Here is a 17,636-nt window from a genome sequence, read left to right as displayed (position 1 = left end):
ACCGTGGTGACCGACCATCAATCCTTAAAGTGGCTGCAGAAACTGGAAACCGCCACCGGCCGGCTAGGGCGGTGGAAGTTTGAACTACAGCAGTACACCTTCAATGTCGCATACCGGAAAGGCTCGCAAAATCGCGTAGCCGACGCGCTGTCGCGCGACCCCGCAGTCTGCGAAATCAGGGAAGCCACCGGATGCTCGTGGTACGAGCCGCTTAAAAAACAAGTCGCCGCTCGGCCCCACGATTTCCCCGACTACACCATTCGGGATGGCGTCCTGCACCGACATTTCCTCCACACGTTGGACTTCCGCGAAGTACCCGCAGAGAATCAGTGGAAAAAGTGTGTTCCGACCAACGATAGAAAGGAAGTATTGAAACGCTACCACGACAGTCCTGCCGCAGGCCACCTAGGAATCGCTAAAACGATTGCTCGACTCGCCGAGCAGTACTATTGGCCGGGGATGGCTCGAGACGCCGCTGGGTACGTCCGGAACTGCCAAAAATGCTTAGCCTACAAGGCTAATCAACGGAAGACGGCCGGCCTCCTCCACGCCACCGCATCACATCGGCCGTGGGAGCATGTCTCAATCGACCTGATCGGGCCACTGCCCCGATCACGACGAGGATTCACCTGGCTGCTGACTATGCAGGATCGTTTCACGAAGTGGCTCGAAACTAAGCCCCTGCGTCAGGCCACTACACCGTCGGTAATCAGCGGGATTAGTGATCTGGTGATTTACCGACACGGCTGTCCAGCCGTGATCACCACCGATAACGGGACGCAATTTACAGCAAAGGAATTTGGAACATTCTTAAGAGACCATGGGATCCACCACCGCACGACACCAAGCTACACTCCCCAGTGCAATCCCGTTGAGCGCACGAATCGGACCATCAAAACGATGATCGCTCAGTTCGTCGATAAAAAACACCGTCATTGGGATGAACAGCTCTCAGCCCTGCGTTTTGCGTATAATACCGCTCAACATGCCTCCACACAGTTCAGCCCGGCGTTTCTCAATCACGGGCGCGAGCTCGACCGACCGCATCCCGCCGACCGCAGTAGTACCAGGGCGGGGGCGAATCCGCAGGAAGTCGAGAAAATATTGAAGGAAACGTACGAACTGGTGGGAGTGCATTTGGCACAAGCGTTTCAAAAACAAGAAACATATTATAATCTGCGTCGAAGAGCTTGGCGACCAGAAGTGGGAGACACGGTCTGGAAACGAGAACACCCGCTATCCGATAAAGCTAAAGCGTTTAACGCGAAGCTAGCACCGAAGTACAAGGGGCCGTTGATTGTAAAGAAAATTATTTCTCCAGTAATAGTAGATCTGAAAGATCCACGCGGAAAGTGGTACCGACACGTACACGTGAGAGATTTGCGAACCGGTACAACAACAGACGAACCGTGTCAACAATAACCGAAGACAATAGCATCAAGATCAGCAGACCGGTAGGTATTACGCAAATCATGTATCAAAATGTATACATTAAGTATAACGGCCGGTAAACGGGAGCAAGAAATCGAGAGCCCGAGATTACGCGAAATTTCCCGAGAGATGAACTATAAAAGCACCGGTCGCGTAATGAGCGAGATAGTCCCAACGCCGAAATGGAACTGGGAAACTACGAGGAAGAGTTGCGGGAAATATTAGTCGCCAGCGAGGACGAGGCCCGTGTAATATGGGAAAGGTTGGCGCGACCGTTCCGACCATCGCCGTCGGAGACGCTCGGCCATACAGCCGGACCGGCCAAGGGAGGGCCGCTACCGGAATTAGGAGGGCCGCCATCACCAAAGGCAAAAGAAACGACAGTAATGTTGACCGAAATCAAGAAGATCCGACGCGAGCCGGCCGCGAACACCTGCGGCCGGATACAGCGGTCGGACCGCCAGATACGGCAGAAATGGGCAGGTCTCTCCGCGCCGCCGCCACCACGACCGGGGCGCGGGCCCTTCCGCCAGCGAGGCCTTCGACCGGTCCGCCCAGCACCAGCTGCCTTAGTGCCGAAGAAGACCGAGGCGGATAACCAGCGACCGCCGTCACCAACACCGACGAGCAGCAGCGAGACCACCGCAGGAAAGATCGGGCCGAAAATAAGGGAGATCTCGACCCCGCCAGTACGAGTGGTCGTAAGACGGGAAACCGCTACGCCAGCCGAACAGCCGCTACCACCGCTACCATTCGGGCCTGCTCCACCGCCACCGGTAGGCATAAGGTTGCCCGACGGGACGACCGCGGAGATCCCATATTTCTCCGCGGTCGTCAAACGCCGTTACCGGCTATATGCCGCGGGGGCTCGGTGGAATCTCTGGTTCCACCGGGACGGCACCCTCCGCAGTGCACATCGCGTAGGGCAAAAATAGGCCCTACGCTGTTAAAAAGGGGGGGGTAGTGTAACGAGGAGTTTTACCCCCGTTACCATCGTGTGACGGCGACCACCGATCGTCACACGATCGCGAGAAATCCTCGCTAAGCACCCGGCAACACCTATGCCGCGGCAACCCGCCAGACCGCCGGGAAAGGCCGAATTCTCCGAAACGGTCGGGGAAGATCGGTCCCCCCAGAAAGGGGTAATTCGCGGAAATCGCATGCGCGACTTTCCGGGAAATCGGGGGAACTAATCCCCCGATTATCGGCCACCGATCGTCGAGAGGAATTTAGGGTATAAAACCCGCTCTCGACGAGAGATCGAGGCAGACCGTGAGAGACAGTCAGTCAGTCAGACCATCCTACCAAGGAGAGCTCCAGCGAGAATCGTGAAGAGAAGTCGACGAGAAGGCAAGGCATCCGCCGGTGAGTAAAGCTTCCACACCGTACCGAACCACCGGGAACTTTTACAAGACCCGGCAGCCGAGCCTCGTCAATCGACCGGCTTCGCGAATTTACCGTAATCGTCCGTCTGTGTCGGCAGCAGTTAGCCACCGACACGGAAGATTTCTAAGTATCCGTTCGCGAATTTACCGTATTCGTCCGTCTATGTCGGCAGCAGTTAGCCACCGACACGGAAGATTTCTAAGTATCCGTTCGCGAATTTACCGTATTCGTCCGTCTGTGTCGGCAGCAGTTAGCCACCGACACGGAAGATTTCTAAGTATCCGTTCGCGAATTTACCGTATTCGTCCGTCTGTGTCGGCAGCAGTTAGCCACCGGCACAGAATATTTCTAAGTATCCGTTCGCGGATTTATACGTGCTCGTCCGTCTGTATCGGCAGCAGTTAGCCACCGACACAGAATAAGATTAAGTATCTGTTTCCGAACGAACGGCAGCAGTTAGCCACCGTTCCGCGATTTCTAAGTGTTCGTCCGTCGACGTTAGGCAGCAGTTAGCCGCCGCGCCGACATAGAATAAGCATCTGTTTCCGAACGAACGGCAGCAGTTAGCCACCGTTCCGCGATTTCTAAGTGTTCGTCCGTCGACGTTAGGCAGCAGTTAGCCGCCGCGCCGACATAGACTAAGTATCTGTTTCCGAACGAACGGCAGCAGTTAGCCACCGTTCCGCGATTTCTAAGTGTTCGTCCGTCGACGTTAGGCAGCAGTTAGCCGCCGCGCCGACATAGACTAAGTATCTGTTTCCGAACGAACGGCAGCAGTTAGCCACCGTTCCGCGATTTCTAAGTGTTCGTCCGTCGACGTTAGGCAGCAGTTAGCCGCCGCGCCGACATAGACTAAGTAGCTGTTTCCGAACGAACGGCAGCAGTTAGCCACCGTTCCGCGATTTCTAAGTGTTCGTCCGTCGACGTTAGGCAGCAGTTAGCCGCCGCGCCGACATAGAATAAGTATCTGTTTCCGAACGAACGGCAGCAGTTAGCCACCGTTCCGCGATTTATAAGTGCACGTCCGTCTACGTCGGCAGCAAACAGCCATCGACGTAGAATAGTCTCTAAATTCCTGTGCGCGAATATAAGTGTTCGTCCGTCTGTGTCGGCAGCAGTTAGCCACCGACACAGAATATTTCTAAGCATCGGTTCGCGGAATTATCGGTGCTTGTCCGACTTTGTGTCCGTGATAAGCTGCCGGAATAAACCACCTCTCGCTTATCCGAAAGAACAGCTGGCGTAAAGCGCCCTCAACAGGACTCGTGGCCGAGGACGTCGGACTGCCACGAGGCCGCGGAACATCCCCTCTGACCCCGCGGATAGGGGACCATCCTTGCGGCTAAGCGGGGAGTCACGAGCACCGAGGAACGGGCATCGCCGACGCCACACCGAGCCAGCGAGCCGCCCACATACACTTATATATATATATATATATATATTATATAGAATCAAACGTCTTTTGAATAAACGGGGCGCCTTGCGGGGCGCACCAAACTTGTGAATACCGAAACACTGAACGCATCTTTCTTCCAAGAAGCTACCTTGAACCTGCCCTTCACCCGAGTAACGCACCGACGCGGCGGCGAGCGAGGCGTCGCGGAAGCGGCGAGCCGGGCGCGACGGTGGGGCGACCGATCGCACCGAACCCCGCGGGCGTTACCGTTACAAACCTAACAATAAATTCTCTGCTGATTATATAATCTCAAGTACGTCATTGCTCTTATTTCCTAATTATAATATAGCAATACAAATATATTTCAATACATAAACTTACATCTAACTTATTCTAATGCTTATTTCTGTTACAGGTCTCTTACAAGTCTCTCCTCTCTGGATAAGTACAAGTCGACATACTGCGTCTATTTAGTAATCTCTCTTTTTTTCAGGTAGTCGCAGAGTCTTCGACGAAGATCCTCACTCTGTCGGTAAATATTTATTGGACACAATATATCTCAGTCTCCTTCATTTATACTTTCTAGGTCTTCGCTGAAACTCCTCCTCACTCCTTGACCCTGAACGGTTATCTACATAAACTAAACGGATAAAATACTATCTATCGAGTCTCCGGGGAACTCTCCGGGATCACAGTTTTCAGATAAGCTGCGTAATATTAACTTGTACTACCTCTTTCCCGTATAGGTTTTAGGTCACTGTGGGGCTGATGAAGGATGCTTATAACAAAAAATAAAGACTTTCGACAAAAATTTGTGATTGTGATTTCCGCACCTTTCCGAGTCGCCACAGAGCCTCCGGAAAATCTTACAGATCTGATTGCCTCGGGCTCTTAGGTGAAGTCTGTGCGTCGCCCTAGGACTACCGTAATTGAGTTTCCGGCGATAACTCCGGTTTCCCGAGCCTTATTCGGACTGAGTCGCGGAGTTGCGCTTTCAGTCATGGTCTATACGCAAAAGTAACTAAAACTGTACGCATTTAATCATAAATAAATCATTTGTCTCTCCTACTCAAGTACCGCTGTACCACAAGTATTTAATTGAGACTTATAACAATCAACATAATATACTATCTTACTGATTAACGCAAATGTCCTGGGGCTTTGTCGCACTCTCATCATCGGCTTCCGGACACGTACTTAAGCTGACGCATCCTTAAGTCACCAAGACTCGGGATGGTCTCTCGCTTAAGACGTTTCCTGCTTAAGCTAGTCTTAACTTAAGGCTGACTATACTCGAATTATGTCTACTAACGACCTCCTGGTCTCGTGATCTTCGATCCTCAAGGGTCCCCTGCTTTCGGGTCCTCCTCGAGATCCGCCCGGTCCTTCGTGGAGTCCTCCTCTTCGGGTTCCCTGCTCGCCAGGTAAATCACCATTAGGCTGGTTGGTTGCTTGAGATGCCCGGGTCCTCGAGGATCCTCTTTCTGGTTCCGCCTGAGCCGGTCCTGCCCTTCGGGGTCACGACGGACAGTGATCCGCTCCTCGAGATCAGGATGGGTATGGTTGTAACCGGACGTGAAGTCCTTACTTGAGCACGCCGCAGCGTGGAGATCCAAGGATATGCAGGTCCGCATGAATTATATGCGGCAATCGGTCGCCACCCGTCCTGGAGAATGTCCAGCGCGGTGTCGTCTCCCCGGGAAGGACGGGATTCGCAGCAGAAACGCACTGACACGGCACTGAGTTTATAAAACGTTTATTTATGTAAAATGACAACAATACAGAACGCGGTTTTCGTCGTCGCACCTATATCCCTCGTTTGGCCTTCGATAGCCTTTACTGTAACACGCGGAAATACGTCGCGAACGCTAAACTGCGTATTACCGTTACCAACGGTACGAGTCCGGTTTGTTAGAACACGTCCGCTCGCGTTCTCTGTCCGTGAACGACTATTTTGCGCTTCCGCGTGCTTTGCCTCTTCGAGGAAGACCATTGGTCATCTTCAGAGGCGAAACTGACAATTGCGAAACGATCGGACGCTATTCTGAACAAGTGGGCTCACGTAGATGGCGTTTACCCTCGTCGGTATTATCGACATTAACTAAATTTTGTCTCCGCGCCCTTCGCTTCCGTGGGATGAATCACGGGCTCTCCCCGGATGCGAGAAACCCAAAACCCAGTTGTTCTGGCAATATTTTTTATGGGTTTACATAGAAGGCGTCGGTATTACCGACATTAGTTATTTTTCGCTGGCGCGCGTTCCGCTTGATAGGGTATAACCGGACGTCGAGTCGTTTAGGCCCTTCGGGCTAGGGTAAAGATGCACGTTCCTGCTGGTTGCAGCACAATTCGGTCGCCACCCGCCCTTTTTGCTACGCACGATGCGGTTCTCCGAAGGATGGACAGGAATCCTCAAATGAATGCACTTACGCACCGTGCGTGGATATTTTAACGATAGTGTTTGGTCCTTTTGGTACAGTAATCACTGAACAAAATATTATTCTCGTATCAAATCGCGTTTATCGTTATACGCCGACAGAGAAGGACTCACTAATTACCGCTACGCTCTACGGTCACTGTACCACCTTTCGGTTTAGGGGTCTTGGTCCGACTGACTTTTGACAAGCTTTCGCGCCTTACAAAATTCTCCTCTCTCTCTCACGCGATCACGTGCACTCGCTCTCATACTCCTGATTTTCCGACGGCGCTATGCTTCGTACGATGCTTATAAACTAAATATTCGCGCTGATTTATATATTCTAAAGTTAATCGCGTCTCGCTAATAATTAATCATGTGTATATATGTGTATATATAGTTATGTATTAATAAAATCTTAATCCTGTTTTCTCATTACAGGTCACCGTTAAATGCGAGATATCTCATCCTCGTGGAATGAGCTTCCCACCAGGTACGTAAAAATAAAATTAATCTTTACTTATGATAATCCTTTTCTCTCCGTTCTAGTTTTCCACGGACTTTTCACAACTAATGATCCTTTATTCTCTATTTCAGGTTGCCGCGTGTCACCGCCGGTGCCCTCCACCTCGGACTTAGCCTTTTCTGCGATCATCCGGCTGGAGCGTGCTCTACATAGGTTCCGTCGAACCACTGGGGCGTAAGTGACTACTAGATAATCTCCCGGCTTGTTTCTCATTACCGGCATTATGCCTTCTGGCTCGAATCACATCTTTCCTACTTTGTTAAAAATTAATGAGTAAAATTAAAAATTATAAAATCTCTCTATCGTAGTAGAAAGTCTTTAGAAAAACGCAAAACATCTATTAACGTTAATTGCAATTAACTTTGGGCAGTATTATCCATTACGTCACAGCCCTCGGATCTCTTAAGACTGTTTTACAATACTAATATCGCAGTTCATCATGCTTAGAACTAACGACTACTTTCGTCGTGGATTGCCGCGTGACTCGAATATCTGTTGCGCCTCTAAAATAAATTAACCTTTCTTTATGATATCACAGTGTATATTAAGCCTGGATCCTGGTCGACAGAACCTACGCGATCCTTCTCGATTATCTTCGAATCAAATAAAATATCTACTTAATTACTGAAGTTACCTAATCTGTCTTAAGCAACGCGGCTGGATAATCGAATAAAGTATATACGTATAAAAATATCTCTCGTCTCATAATCTCTTTCTTAAGCTGTATCGCTTTAAACTCTAGTAACTAAAAAGACTAACCGGTCGCTTGATTTTATATCGAGTCTCTCGCTCTCTCAAGCATTACTCCCCTGTCTCATCGACCTACTCAGGAGTGCTGCTTGAGAGCTGCTCGAGACCGCTTGGTACTTAAGATTACGCCGATGTGGTTTGGCTTACTTGGATATCTCGAGCTCGTCCGCATGGCCCTCGAAGGCAGCCAGCTGGTCCTCGAGTGGTCACTCTGGATCGGGTTCCTCCTCCTGCTTGACCCGAATCTCAGGCATCGCGTCCTCCTCGCTGATATAAATGACCATCGGCCCTGCGTACTCCTCGAGGCTCTGGTCAGGTCCTCGAGTAGTTCTCATCCGGCCGGTTAGGCTCCTCGAGGTTCGGTCGGCGATCGGAAGTTTGTGACCGTTTTATCGGAATATGAAAAAGAATTAAATGTTTTCTAGAACCGGACCTCTTATGTCTCTTCCCTTGAGAACCTGACCGGTTTCTCCCCTTCCAGCTTTGCCGCCTATCCACCCTTAATTCGATTAGAACCCAACCATATATAAAATTACCATCAATGGCGGGCAATGGACCATACTCAAATTATTAGTTATGGTAAATCGAATCTCTGTCACTATGTCAGTCGCCACCCTATCTTTGGCTCGGGGAATAGGGTAACCCCCTTTACCACTTCACCATCTATGGACTAGTATAGTGATGGTCCGAATTTCACTTATGGTGAAAATCCGTACTTGTTATTTGTCAATTTATCGTATAGGCTACGCCACAATACGATTCCTACGCTTCAACTGGTTAGGCTATATACCTTTCCTCTAACCATATCTGGTGCTTGCGTGCCTTATTCAAAATGTACGTTATGGTCGTTTCCTGACCATCTATCAAAAACTACGTATGGCTTCTCACGGCCATAATTCGAAATCACCCGAAGGTCTCAATTTAAACTTTTCTTTGTAATTAATTATTTTTACTTCGTTGTAAGTCCGGTCACTGGACGGTTCGTCATGAATTTCAAGGTAAGTAAGTGATTATACTTATGCTTTTTATATCAAAATAATGAATAATTAACATATATTCAAAACTCTCATATTACAGTAAAATAACAAATCTTGTTTGTACTCACACGCGTATCGCTCGTGTCCATTAATATCTACGTGCCCTTATAGCTACGTATAGTAATTAAAATAACTTACTTTATTGCTGCGCAATTCGCCTCATACATAATCCTTTGTTCCAGTCTGGGAACGCCCTTTTCGGTTATCACTTAATTTATTACATACGGAAATCTTTCCGAAAATCCGTTATATTTTATTTGTTAATCGTAAATAATAATAATAACCGTTGTTTATCGGTTTAATACTCTTTATCCGCGCTCGCGCCTTCGAACTCTACTAACGCGTACCTCAGTATTATCTTCGCGGCATAAACAAAATAGGAATAAATCCGTTAAAATATCTCACTTTTTCGAGATAATCAAATAAATAAACCACTTATTTAACGACGAGGGTTAACAACCGCCGGGATCCGTCCTCTTTCACGCACACGAAACTCTTCATTCCCGAGAGTCGCAACGGCAACGTCCGATCAAGTCAAGCGTCAAGAACAGAATCTCTCTTTTGAAATAATCAAATAAATAAACCGCTTATTTAACGACGAGGGTTAACAACCGCCGGGATCCGTCCTCTATCACGCGCACGAGCTCTATTATTCCGGAGAGTCGCGACGGCACGTCCGACTAGGTCGGGTGCCAGGATTAGAATCTCTCGAATCCTCTAACTAACTAACTCGACCCCCTGCCTTTCACTTCCCCTGCTTACCGCTCACCCCCTCGTCTATACTTCTTTGTCCGCGACTTCCCCCACCTCGGACTTGTTTACGAGTTGGTAACCGCATCGGACAACGGTCGTAGTCCCGGGCGTAGCGGACTTTCGGAACTACTTCGTATAACTGCGTTCTTAGAACAAACAACTCGTACTATAGCAAATGGTATATTACGTGTAACTAAAATTTTCCACTGTCAATAATATTGTTAATACTTTTAACTAAATAATATTTATTATTACGACAATTCACCATAATACGTGAATTTCGACTTCCCATATTCAATCATAGATGGTGTTCTTTCTTCAGGAAATTCAAACTCTCTTCGCCATTCTATGATTTCTCTGATTAAGTGAGTTGTTTGCTCTATGGTTTCTATATACTACTAAAACACGCCAAACGCTATATTTACATTTTAGGCGTTTATCAAACGTAATTCTAGGTTCTATCACCATGCTGTGTTTCATCTTAATAGGTGATTTATGGCGCTCAGCTATTTCTTCAGTATGGCTACCTATCCATAACCAATTTCTCAATTATGGTGTCACTTACATCAAACGAGCTATACGAGTATAATACTACGCTTGTGACCGTACTATGGTATTAACTATGTCAACTTTTACCTATATTACCTTGTTCTATTATGGTGACTCTATATACTAATCTTTTCTTTTCTTTTCAGATTTCCACCTGTCAGGGACTTACTGGTAAGTATCTACTTAGTTACGATGACTATTTACTAATATTTTTCTTTTTCTTTTCAGGTTAGGATCTCTAAGATTGGACTCGGCAAGTTAGAATCTTCAAGGATGGACTCATCAAGTTAGGATCTACCTATTTCTCCTTCGGGGTGCGTCACCTCGTCGTGATGAAGGAGCTTTGGATTAGGTTGTAGCCGGACCAGAAGAATGTGCTTGAGCACGGTAGACGAAGAAGCAGGTCCTTTTCGTAGATTTGTCGGTCGCCACCCGTCCGTGGGTTGTACGCGCGGTGGCTTCCTCCCCGGTAAGGATGGGATTGCCGGAAAAAATGAACACTGGCACGTATATTGCGAGGAATTTTCCTTTTATTATAAAAGGTCCATCTAATACACTGGGCGTGGTCTGCTCGGTTGCGGCGTAATATATAACAAACGTGGAACTTTCTACGCGTTATTTAAACAAAAGTCGCGGAATATCTCTACGCGATTCTTCGGCGTGGCAGCCACGTCGCACCATCTCCATACGTCGGGGTTTTATCTCGGCACGTTACGCGGTACTACGCGTCGGGTGGAAGTTCGGAGGAGCGGTCACTACACGCGTCCGTCCGGGCCGGCTCGTCACTAACGACTTTTTAGCGCTTTCGCGCGCTTCGCCTCTTCGAGAGAGACCATTGGCTCTTTCTAGAGACGAAACTTACAATGAGACGTGTGCCCTGCCTCGTGAGTCTGCGTAGAGGGCGCTTTACCCTGCCGGTATTACCGACATTGCCAATCATTCGCTTAAATTTAACAAAAATACTTCTATTGATTTATAATCACTTAAGAATGATTTCCCGCAGTCGTAATATGAATTATAAAAATCTGTATATAAATATATATAGGTATAACTATATAAACTTAATCTAATACGCGTTAACTTCGCCGGATGCGATTCAAGGCTAGTTTAATATAATTAAATTTTATTCGAATGATTGTTTTTTCTATTGCAGGTCATCGCGATACTTTCCTGGATGCTGCGGATCGTTGGTAAGTATAAAATAATATTTATATTTGTATTAATCGTAATTCTTTTTTGTTGCAGGTCTTCGTGGGAATTTGCCCGAAACTGCTAATCTCAAAACAACTGTTTTAAAACGATTTCCACATTTTGGAAAATCTTAAGTATCCCTTGAGTAGTACCTATTCGCATTCAGCGATACTCGAATACTGCTCGAGGGACAACTTTAGACGTCCTTGAGTCACTGGGAAATATCCCTTAAGTCACTATTCTTGGTCTATCAAGGAGTACTTGAGATTGTAACCGGACTGCGAGTCCTTCCTGGAGTCCGAGGGATGAAGAATGCAGGTTCAAAGGTATGGAATTGGTCGCCACCCGTCCTGTTCTTTATCGTACGGCGCCGCAATCTGGAGATGGACGGTGATCCCGAGATAAATACTATCACCGCACTTCACAGTAAAATTCCTTTTATTGTTATGCCTTTACACACGAAAGTGTTTCGATTACAATGTGGATTATTTACGCATCGGCGGCGTCTACACGTTGCGGCGAGGGCACTTCCCGGTCACCGAGTCGAACAACTACGCAGTAACGTCGCGCTGACGGAGCGGCTCTTCACGCGAGCGGATATCTCAACGGTCCAAGCTTGATTCTTATTCGGTAAGTGCTTGCGCGCCTTCCGGACTCTCATATCTCCTCTCTCTCTCTCTCTCTCTCTCTCTCTCTCTCTCTCTCTCTCTCTCCTATTCTCCCTTCTATCTCTCCAGTCGTGTGCTCTGCTCGCTTCTTCCGCGCTGACGCTTACCTGCGCGCGCATGCGTAGACGACGCCTTACAACTTAACATTACTCTCGTTGTTTAATGATTATAAAATAAAACATGAGCTTGTAAATCTCTTATAAATCAACAACATTTAGATATATATATATATACTTATATACTACTTAATACTAATATGTCTTTCCTCTTTCTCAGGTCACCGCAGGACATCGTGAGAACGTGATCATATAAGGTAAATACAACATAACTCGTACATTTCTACCATTAATCTTTTCTCTGTCCACAGGTCACTGTGGGACGTCGTGGGATGCAATCTACTAGGTAAGTATAAATAAAAGATACTAATTATGATTCTTCTTTCAGGTCGCTGGCGAATCTCGCGGTAAACGGCCCCTCGAGATCCTTCTTAGGTACGCTATTACAGGTAAGTATCCTTAAGAAAAAGTATAATTAAAATAAGTAGACTAGGTTTCTATCACGAGATCGCCATGATCCCTGGTCTCGCAAAACCATTGGACATAACAAAATAAAAGATTCTATAAATTCTAGTCACATGGTATAAAAAACAAACTAAAACAAACATTCTTATGTAACTGATCTTAAATCACCTCGGGAGGTCTCGGTCTTGATCTTCAGATTACCCGAGATCACCGATTGCTCGAGGTCACTATCAGCGTACCACTCTTGATCTCGGCCGAGATCGCTAGTAATCACCGATGAATCGAGATCACTTTCGATGTACTACACGTAATCTCCCGAGGTCACTTAGGATGTCTTAAGTCCACTCAGGTTCGGTAAGCCATTTTAAGATCACTTGCTTGTCGTCATCGGTACCTGCTTCGGGACATCCTGCGGCCTCGTTCTTCCGGCCTGGCTCCTCTGGGTCAGGATCGTTGCCCTGCAGTTGACATCGTTCCTCGGAGGTCAGGATCTCGGTGTCAGGATGATCTCTCGAAGACACCTCGGGATCAGGGTGATCCCTCGAAGACATCTCGGGGTCAGGACGATCCTTCGAAGACACCTCGCGGTCATGATGACCCCTTGAGGACACCTGGGGTCAAGATGATCCTGGACGGACTCCTCGCGGTCAGGATGACCCCGGACTGACGTCTCCGGGTCAGAATGATCTCGAATAGGATCTGTTGGTCCCGATCCTCGCAGTTCTGATGCTTTGGTTGGTTTGATTGTAACCGGACTGCGAGTCCTTCCTCAAGTCCAGAGGGTGAAGAATGCAGGTCCATAAGTTCGAAAAGGATGGTGGCCACCCGTCCACTTTGTTTCTGCCACGGCGTAGGTGTCCGACGATGGACGAGGATCCCGGAAACAATGTTCTAACACCATGCGTTTCACAATAAGTCTTTATTCTCAAACTTTTACGCTAAAGAGGCCCTATCCGCCGTTGGTTACTCGCCTATTCGCGTCGCGTCTACGGGGTTCAATGAGGACTCGCCGGCATGCGTCCTGCCGCTGTCGTTGCTCGAGCGAGACTTCTTTCCGATCGACGCTTTCGCATCTCCCCGACATCCTTCCATACACTTGCGCTTGCGCGCTTCCACTCTCTCCCTCTCTTTCTCTCCTCCTCTGTCTCTCTCTCCTTCTCTCAGACGCGGGCCACTCACGCTCATATTCCCTTCAACGCGGACGCTTCGGCTATCTCTGCGCGCGTAGGCGCAGACGGCGCTTATAACATAGTATAAACTCTTTGTATAATGACTTCTAAACAAAATATAAAATATTTTTATAAAATATCTGGCCAGTTTTAGGTAGCAAGTAGTGCTACGCGTTAGTGCATCGTGTACTGGTGATTACCGACGCGCTTTCTAGGCTTCCTAGGGCGATCGGTATTTCGTTTCAGATTCGAACCACTGCTCTATATACTCTGCTGAGTTGAAGGTGGCGCCGATACACCCTGCTGGGTTGAGGCTAATGGTTCGAATCTCGTTTTGTGATCTCGGGCTCACAGCGTTGCCGTGATCTTAGGAGCGACTCGACCGTCACCTCGGAGCTTCGAGCTCCCTTATTGCCCAAGTGTCCGTAGGGGGCCTTGGCGGTTTTGGAGCGGCTCGGTCGCAGTCCTAGAGCGTTCGCGCTCCTTCGTCCAAGTGTCCATTGGGAACTTGGCTTTCTCGCAGGAGCGACTTGGTCGTCCTGCGAGCCGGAGCTCTCGGAGCTCCATTTCCATGCGTCCTCGGGACCGTGGCTGGCTATTGGCCGTTACGTCCGGAAGGGCAGGCCATCCGAAACGACGGAGGTCGTTTCGTTGCACGTCCTTGGCGTGCTTCGGGTGCCGCGCACCGTTGACGTCACGGACGTGTGTCCTGCGGGACTTGCGTAAGCGACGTTGTTTCGCTTGTATATAGCTACGTTTATGTTCTTCTGCGTCGTTCTTCTGCGTTATTCTCTTCTGCGTTACTACTGCGTTTATTGCGTCCATTGCGTTTTACACTGCGTGTCACTTTACGTCGGCACGTGCGCGTGCTTCTTCTCTCTTGTTCTCGCCGCCGTCCCTGGGCATGGCCCAGTCGGCGCGCGACGTTGCTTGATCAGCAGGGTCCGTGGTCGCCTTACGAGGCCCCGGCCTTTGATCAGGACGACCGGTCGGTCACCGAGCGGACTCGAGCGAGCCTAGACGCAGGCGGACGTCGCTCTGCGATCCCGTACTTCCAGCCAGCTCTCCGGAGCTATCATATGTTCGGGCTAGTTCCGAACATAATTTTGGTCCTTCGAGTCGGATCGGGAGCGGTAGTCTCGGACCTGGGTCGAGTTGTTTAGCTCGGGCTCCGTTATGTCTAAGGAGGAGGACATTCTTGGGCTCATCGAGCTGCAATACGACCGGCAGCACCGCATGGAGCGGCTGCTGGACAATGCACGCAAGTCCGGTCAACTGAAGTCAGTTAGCGAGTTGACGTCTCGTTTGCAGGTTCTCGACACGTACTGGGCTCAGTTCCAGGATGATCATCGCACAATCCGAGCGTCTCGCCTCAAGACCGTGCGAGAGTCGGACTACGTGCGACAGGATGCCTGTGGCACGGTGCAGGAAGTCTACATTGCGCAGCGTGCAGAAATCCAAACCCTGCTCGATGGGTTGAAGGTTCAGGAGGCTGAGTCGGCTGCTCACGCAGTCCCGGCGCAGGCAGTAGTGCCCGAGGCTTCGTTGCCTCGCATTCCCATTCCGAAGTTCGAAGGGAAGTTTGACGAATGGCGCAATTTTAAGGATCTCTTCGAGTCCTTAATAGTCGATAACCCGTCGTTAGCATCAGTTCACCGGATGCATTATTTAAAACAGAGCGTGTCGGGAGAGCCCGAACGTCTGCTCCGGCACTACGGCGTCGCTACTGGCTCGTTTGAGCAAGCGTGGGAAGCGCTATGTGCACGGTACGATAACCGTCGTTTGCTTGTGGACCAGCATCTCGACGCTTTCCAGGATATTGGCCCGATGCGTCAGGAGAGCGTCTCGAGGTTCGGAGGCTGTTGGATCGAGCCAGCGAGCTGCGAGCCGCCTTGCGCCTTCTTGACCAGCCAGTGGATGCTTGGGACGTGATATTGGTCAATATCCTCCGTTCCAAGCTAGACTCTGCAACGCGGCGGGCCTGGGAGATGGCCACCGCGGACCGGCGCGAGCCAGTGAGCTGGGATCGACTGGCAGTCTTCCTGGACGAGCGTCGGGTGGCGCTCGAGGCGGTTGCCGCGGCTCCGTCCATTGGGGACGGCCCCCGTGCCTCATCGGCATCCGAGCGGACTAGTCGACGATCGCTACATCTTCATCGGCCCAAGCCGACCCGTTGCGCTGAGTGCGGTTCTGAGCATGGACTCAGAGAGTGTTCGGCCTTTAAAGATCGGCCGGTCTTTTCGCGACGGGCAAGGGTGCGCGCTCTCGGGTTGTGCTTCAACTGCCTCGGTCCGTCGCACCAGGCGGCCGCTTGCCCGTCTAAGGGTCGATGTCGGGAGTGCGGAGAGCCGCACCATTCACTTCTGCACTCCGCTCGGCAGTCTCCGGCCCCGGCGTCGGGGGAAGCGCCGGTCACGGCGCATGCTGCGACGCGGATGCCCGCGCAGCGAGTTCTTTTGGCCACAGCCAGGGTTTGTCTGATGGCGTCCGATGGCCGATCCGCTGTGGTTCGAGCGCTCATTGACCAGGGTTCTGAGGTGAGCCTGGTGTCCGAGGCGCTTGCGCAGCGGCTGCGCGCGTCTCGTCGATCGGTGGATGTTGGGCTGTCGGGCGTCTCAGAGGGACCCCCTCAGCGGGTGCGGGCCAGCACGTCATTGCGGCTCAGGGCAACTGCTGGCCTCCCGTTCTCCACCACGGTGGAGGCCCTCATTATACCGAGGCTTACGGCGTACCACCCCCCGCAGAGGGCTCGGCTGACGGGGAAGTGGTCGCATTTGAGGAACCTCCGGTTGGCGGATGATCACGATGAGGACGAGCGCGTCGAGGCGATACTTGGAGCGGAGGTATTCGCCGAGATCGTGTTGACGGGGCTTCGCCGGGGGCCACGGGGAGCTCCCGTCGCGCAGCGTACCCGCTTGGGGTGGGTGCTGTTCGGGGCTCTCCCGTCTGCCGCCGGAGCGGGCGGCTCTCATTGTCATGTGATGCAGTGTGCGTCGGACAACATGGCGGATCTCTTGCGGCGCTTCTGGGAGGTGGAGGAGATTCCGGTTGCTTCCCCGCTCTCTGAGGAGGAGCGGGCTTGTGAAGAGTTTTTCGCGGCGTCCTTTCGGCGTCGTGCGGACGGCCGCTATCAGATGCGGTTGCCTTTCAGGAACCCTCCGACTGAGCTGTCTCTCGGCGACACTCGGCGGATTGCCACTGCCTCGTTGCATCGCTTGGAGCGGCGACTGCTTCGGCAGCCTTCCTTGGGCGGGGCCTATCGCGACTTTCTTGATGACTATGAACGACAGGGGCATATGATCTGCCTGCCGCTCAATGTCGAGACCCCGCGGCCCTCTTACTTTATTCCACATCACCCGGTGATTAAACAAGCCCCCGAGCTTAAGGTAAGAGTGGTGTTCAACGCCTCGCAGGCGTCCACCAATGGCCGGTCGTTGAACGACTTGGTGCACGTGGGGCCGCGCTTACAGCGAGAACTGGGCGAGATTCTACTTGCCTGGCGCATGCATCGAGTGGCCTTCTCTGCAGACATCGAGTAAATGTTTCGTCAAGTGCGGGTGGCTCCGGAGGATCAACACCTCCAACAGATTCTCTGGCGAGACAGCCAGACGCAGGCAATATCGGTGTATCGGTTGACCACGGTCACCTATGGCATGGTGTGCGCTCCTTATCTGGCCATCCGCACGCTGCACCAGCTGGCGCTGGATGAGCGGGAACGTTATCCCCGGGCAGCAGACTTACTTTGTCGACAAACCTACGTCGACGATATTCTTGCGGGGGCAGATGACCTTGGGGAGGCACGCCATCGACAGCGTGAGCTGAGCAGCTTGCTCATGGCGGGCG

General features: G+C 50.5%; 3 protein-coding genes across 3 annotated transcripts; all 3 read left to right on the top strand.

Moving 5' to 3' along the window:
* The first annotated feature begins 1,613 nt into the window (after positions 1–1,613).
* Positions 1,614–4,865, top strand: LOC112588733 (WAS/WASL-interacting protein family member 1-like). Its single transcript, XM_025299457.1, has 3 exons — positions 1,614–2,218; positions 4,629–4,686; positions 4,800–4,865. The coding sequence occupies exons 1-3, from the start codon at positions 1,614–1,616 to the stop codon at positions 4,863–4,865; spliced, it is 729 nt and encodes a 242-aa protein (XP_025155242.1).
* Positions 4,866–14,969: 10,104 nt separating this feature from the next.
* LOC112588732 (uncharacterized) lies at positions 14,970–15,725 on the top strand. Its single transcript, XM_025299456.1, has one exon. It carries the CDS (start codon positions 14,970–14,972, stop codon positions 15,723–15,725), a length of 756 nt encoding a protein of 251 aa, XP_025155241.1.
* Positions 15,726–15,781: 56 nt separating this feature from the next.
* LOC112588731 (uncharacterized) lies at positions 15,782–17,332 on the top strand. Its single transcript, XM_025299455.1, has one exon. The coding sequence runs from the start codon at positions 15,782–15,784 to the stop codon at positions 17,330–17,332; it is 1,551 nt and encodes a 516-aa protein (XP_025155240.1).
* Positions 17,333–17,636: the final 304 nt, after the last annotated feature.

This window comes from Harpegnathos saltator, unplaced genomic scaffold, assembly GCF_003227715.2.
Source record: "Harpegnathos saltator strain DR-91 unplaced genomic scaffold, Hsal_v8.6 scaffold279, whole genome shotgun sequence".
NCBI classification, from domain to species: domain Eukaryota; kingdom Metazoa; phylum Arthropoda; class Insecta; order Hymenoptera; family Formicidae; genus Harpegnathos; species Harpegnathos saltator.
This window is presented reverse-complemented; position numbering and strand designations above follow the sequence as displayed.

Excerpts from the sequence above, each read along its gene's own strand:
- LOC112588733 (XM_025299457.1), top strand. The coding sequence starts at position 1,614 with ATGGAACTGGGAAACTACGAGGAAGAGTTGCGGGAAATATTAGTCGCC. Across the intron at positions 2,219-4,628 it reads CCGCCACCGGTAGGCATAAG|GTCTCTTACAAGTCTCTCCT; the intron begins GTTGCCCGACGG and ends TTTCTGTTACAG. Across the intron at positions 4,687-4,799 it reads CGACATACTGCGTCTATTTA|GTCTTCGCTGAAACTCCTCC; the intron begins GTAATCTCTCTT and ends TATACTTTCTAG.
- LOC112588732 (XM_025299456.1), top strand. The coding sequence starts at position 14,970 with ATGTCTAAGGAGGAGGACATTCTTGGGCTCATCGAGCTGCAATACGAC.
- LOC112588731 (XM_025299455.1), top strand. The coding sequence starts at position 15,782 with ATGGCCACCGCGGACCGGCGCGAGCCAGTGAGCTGGGATCGACTGGCA.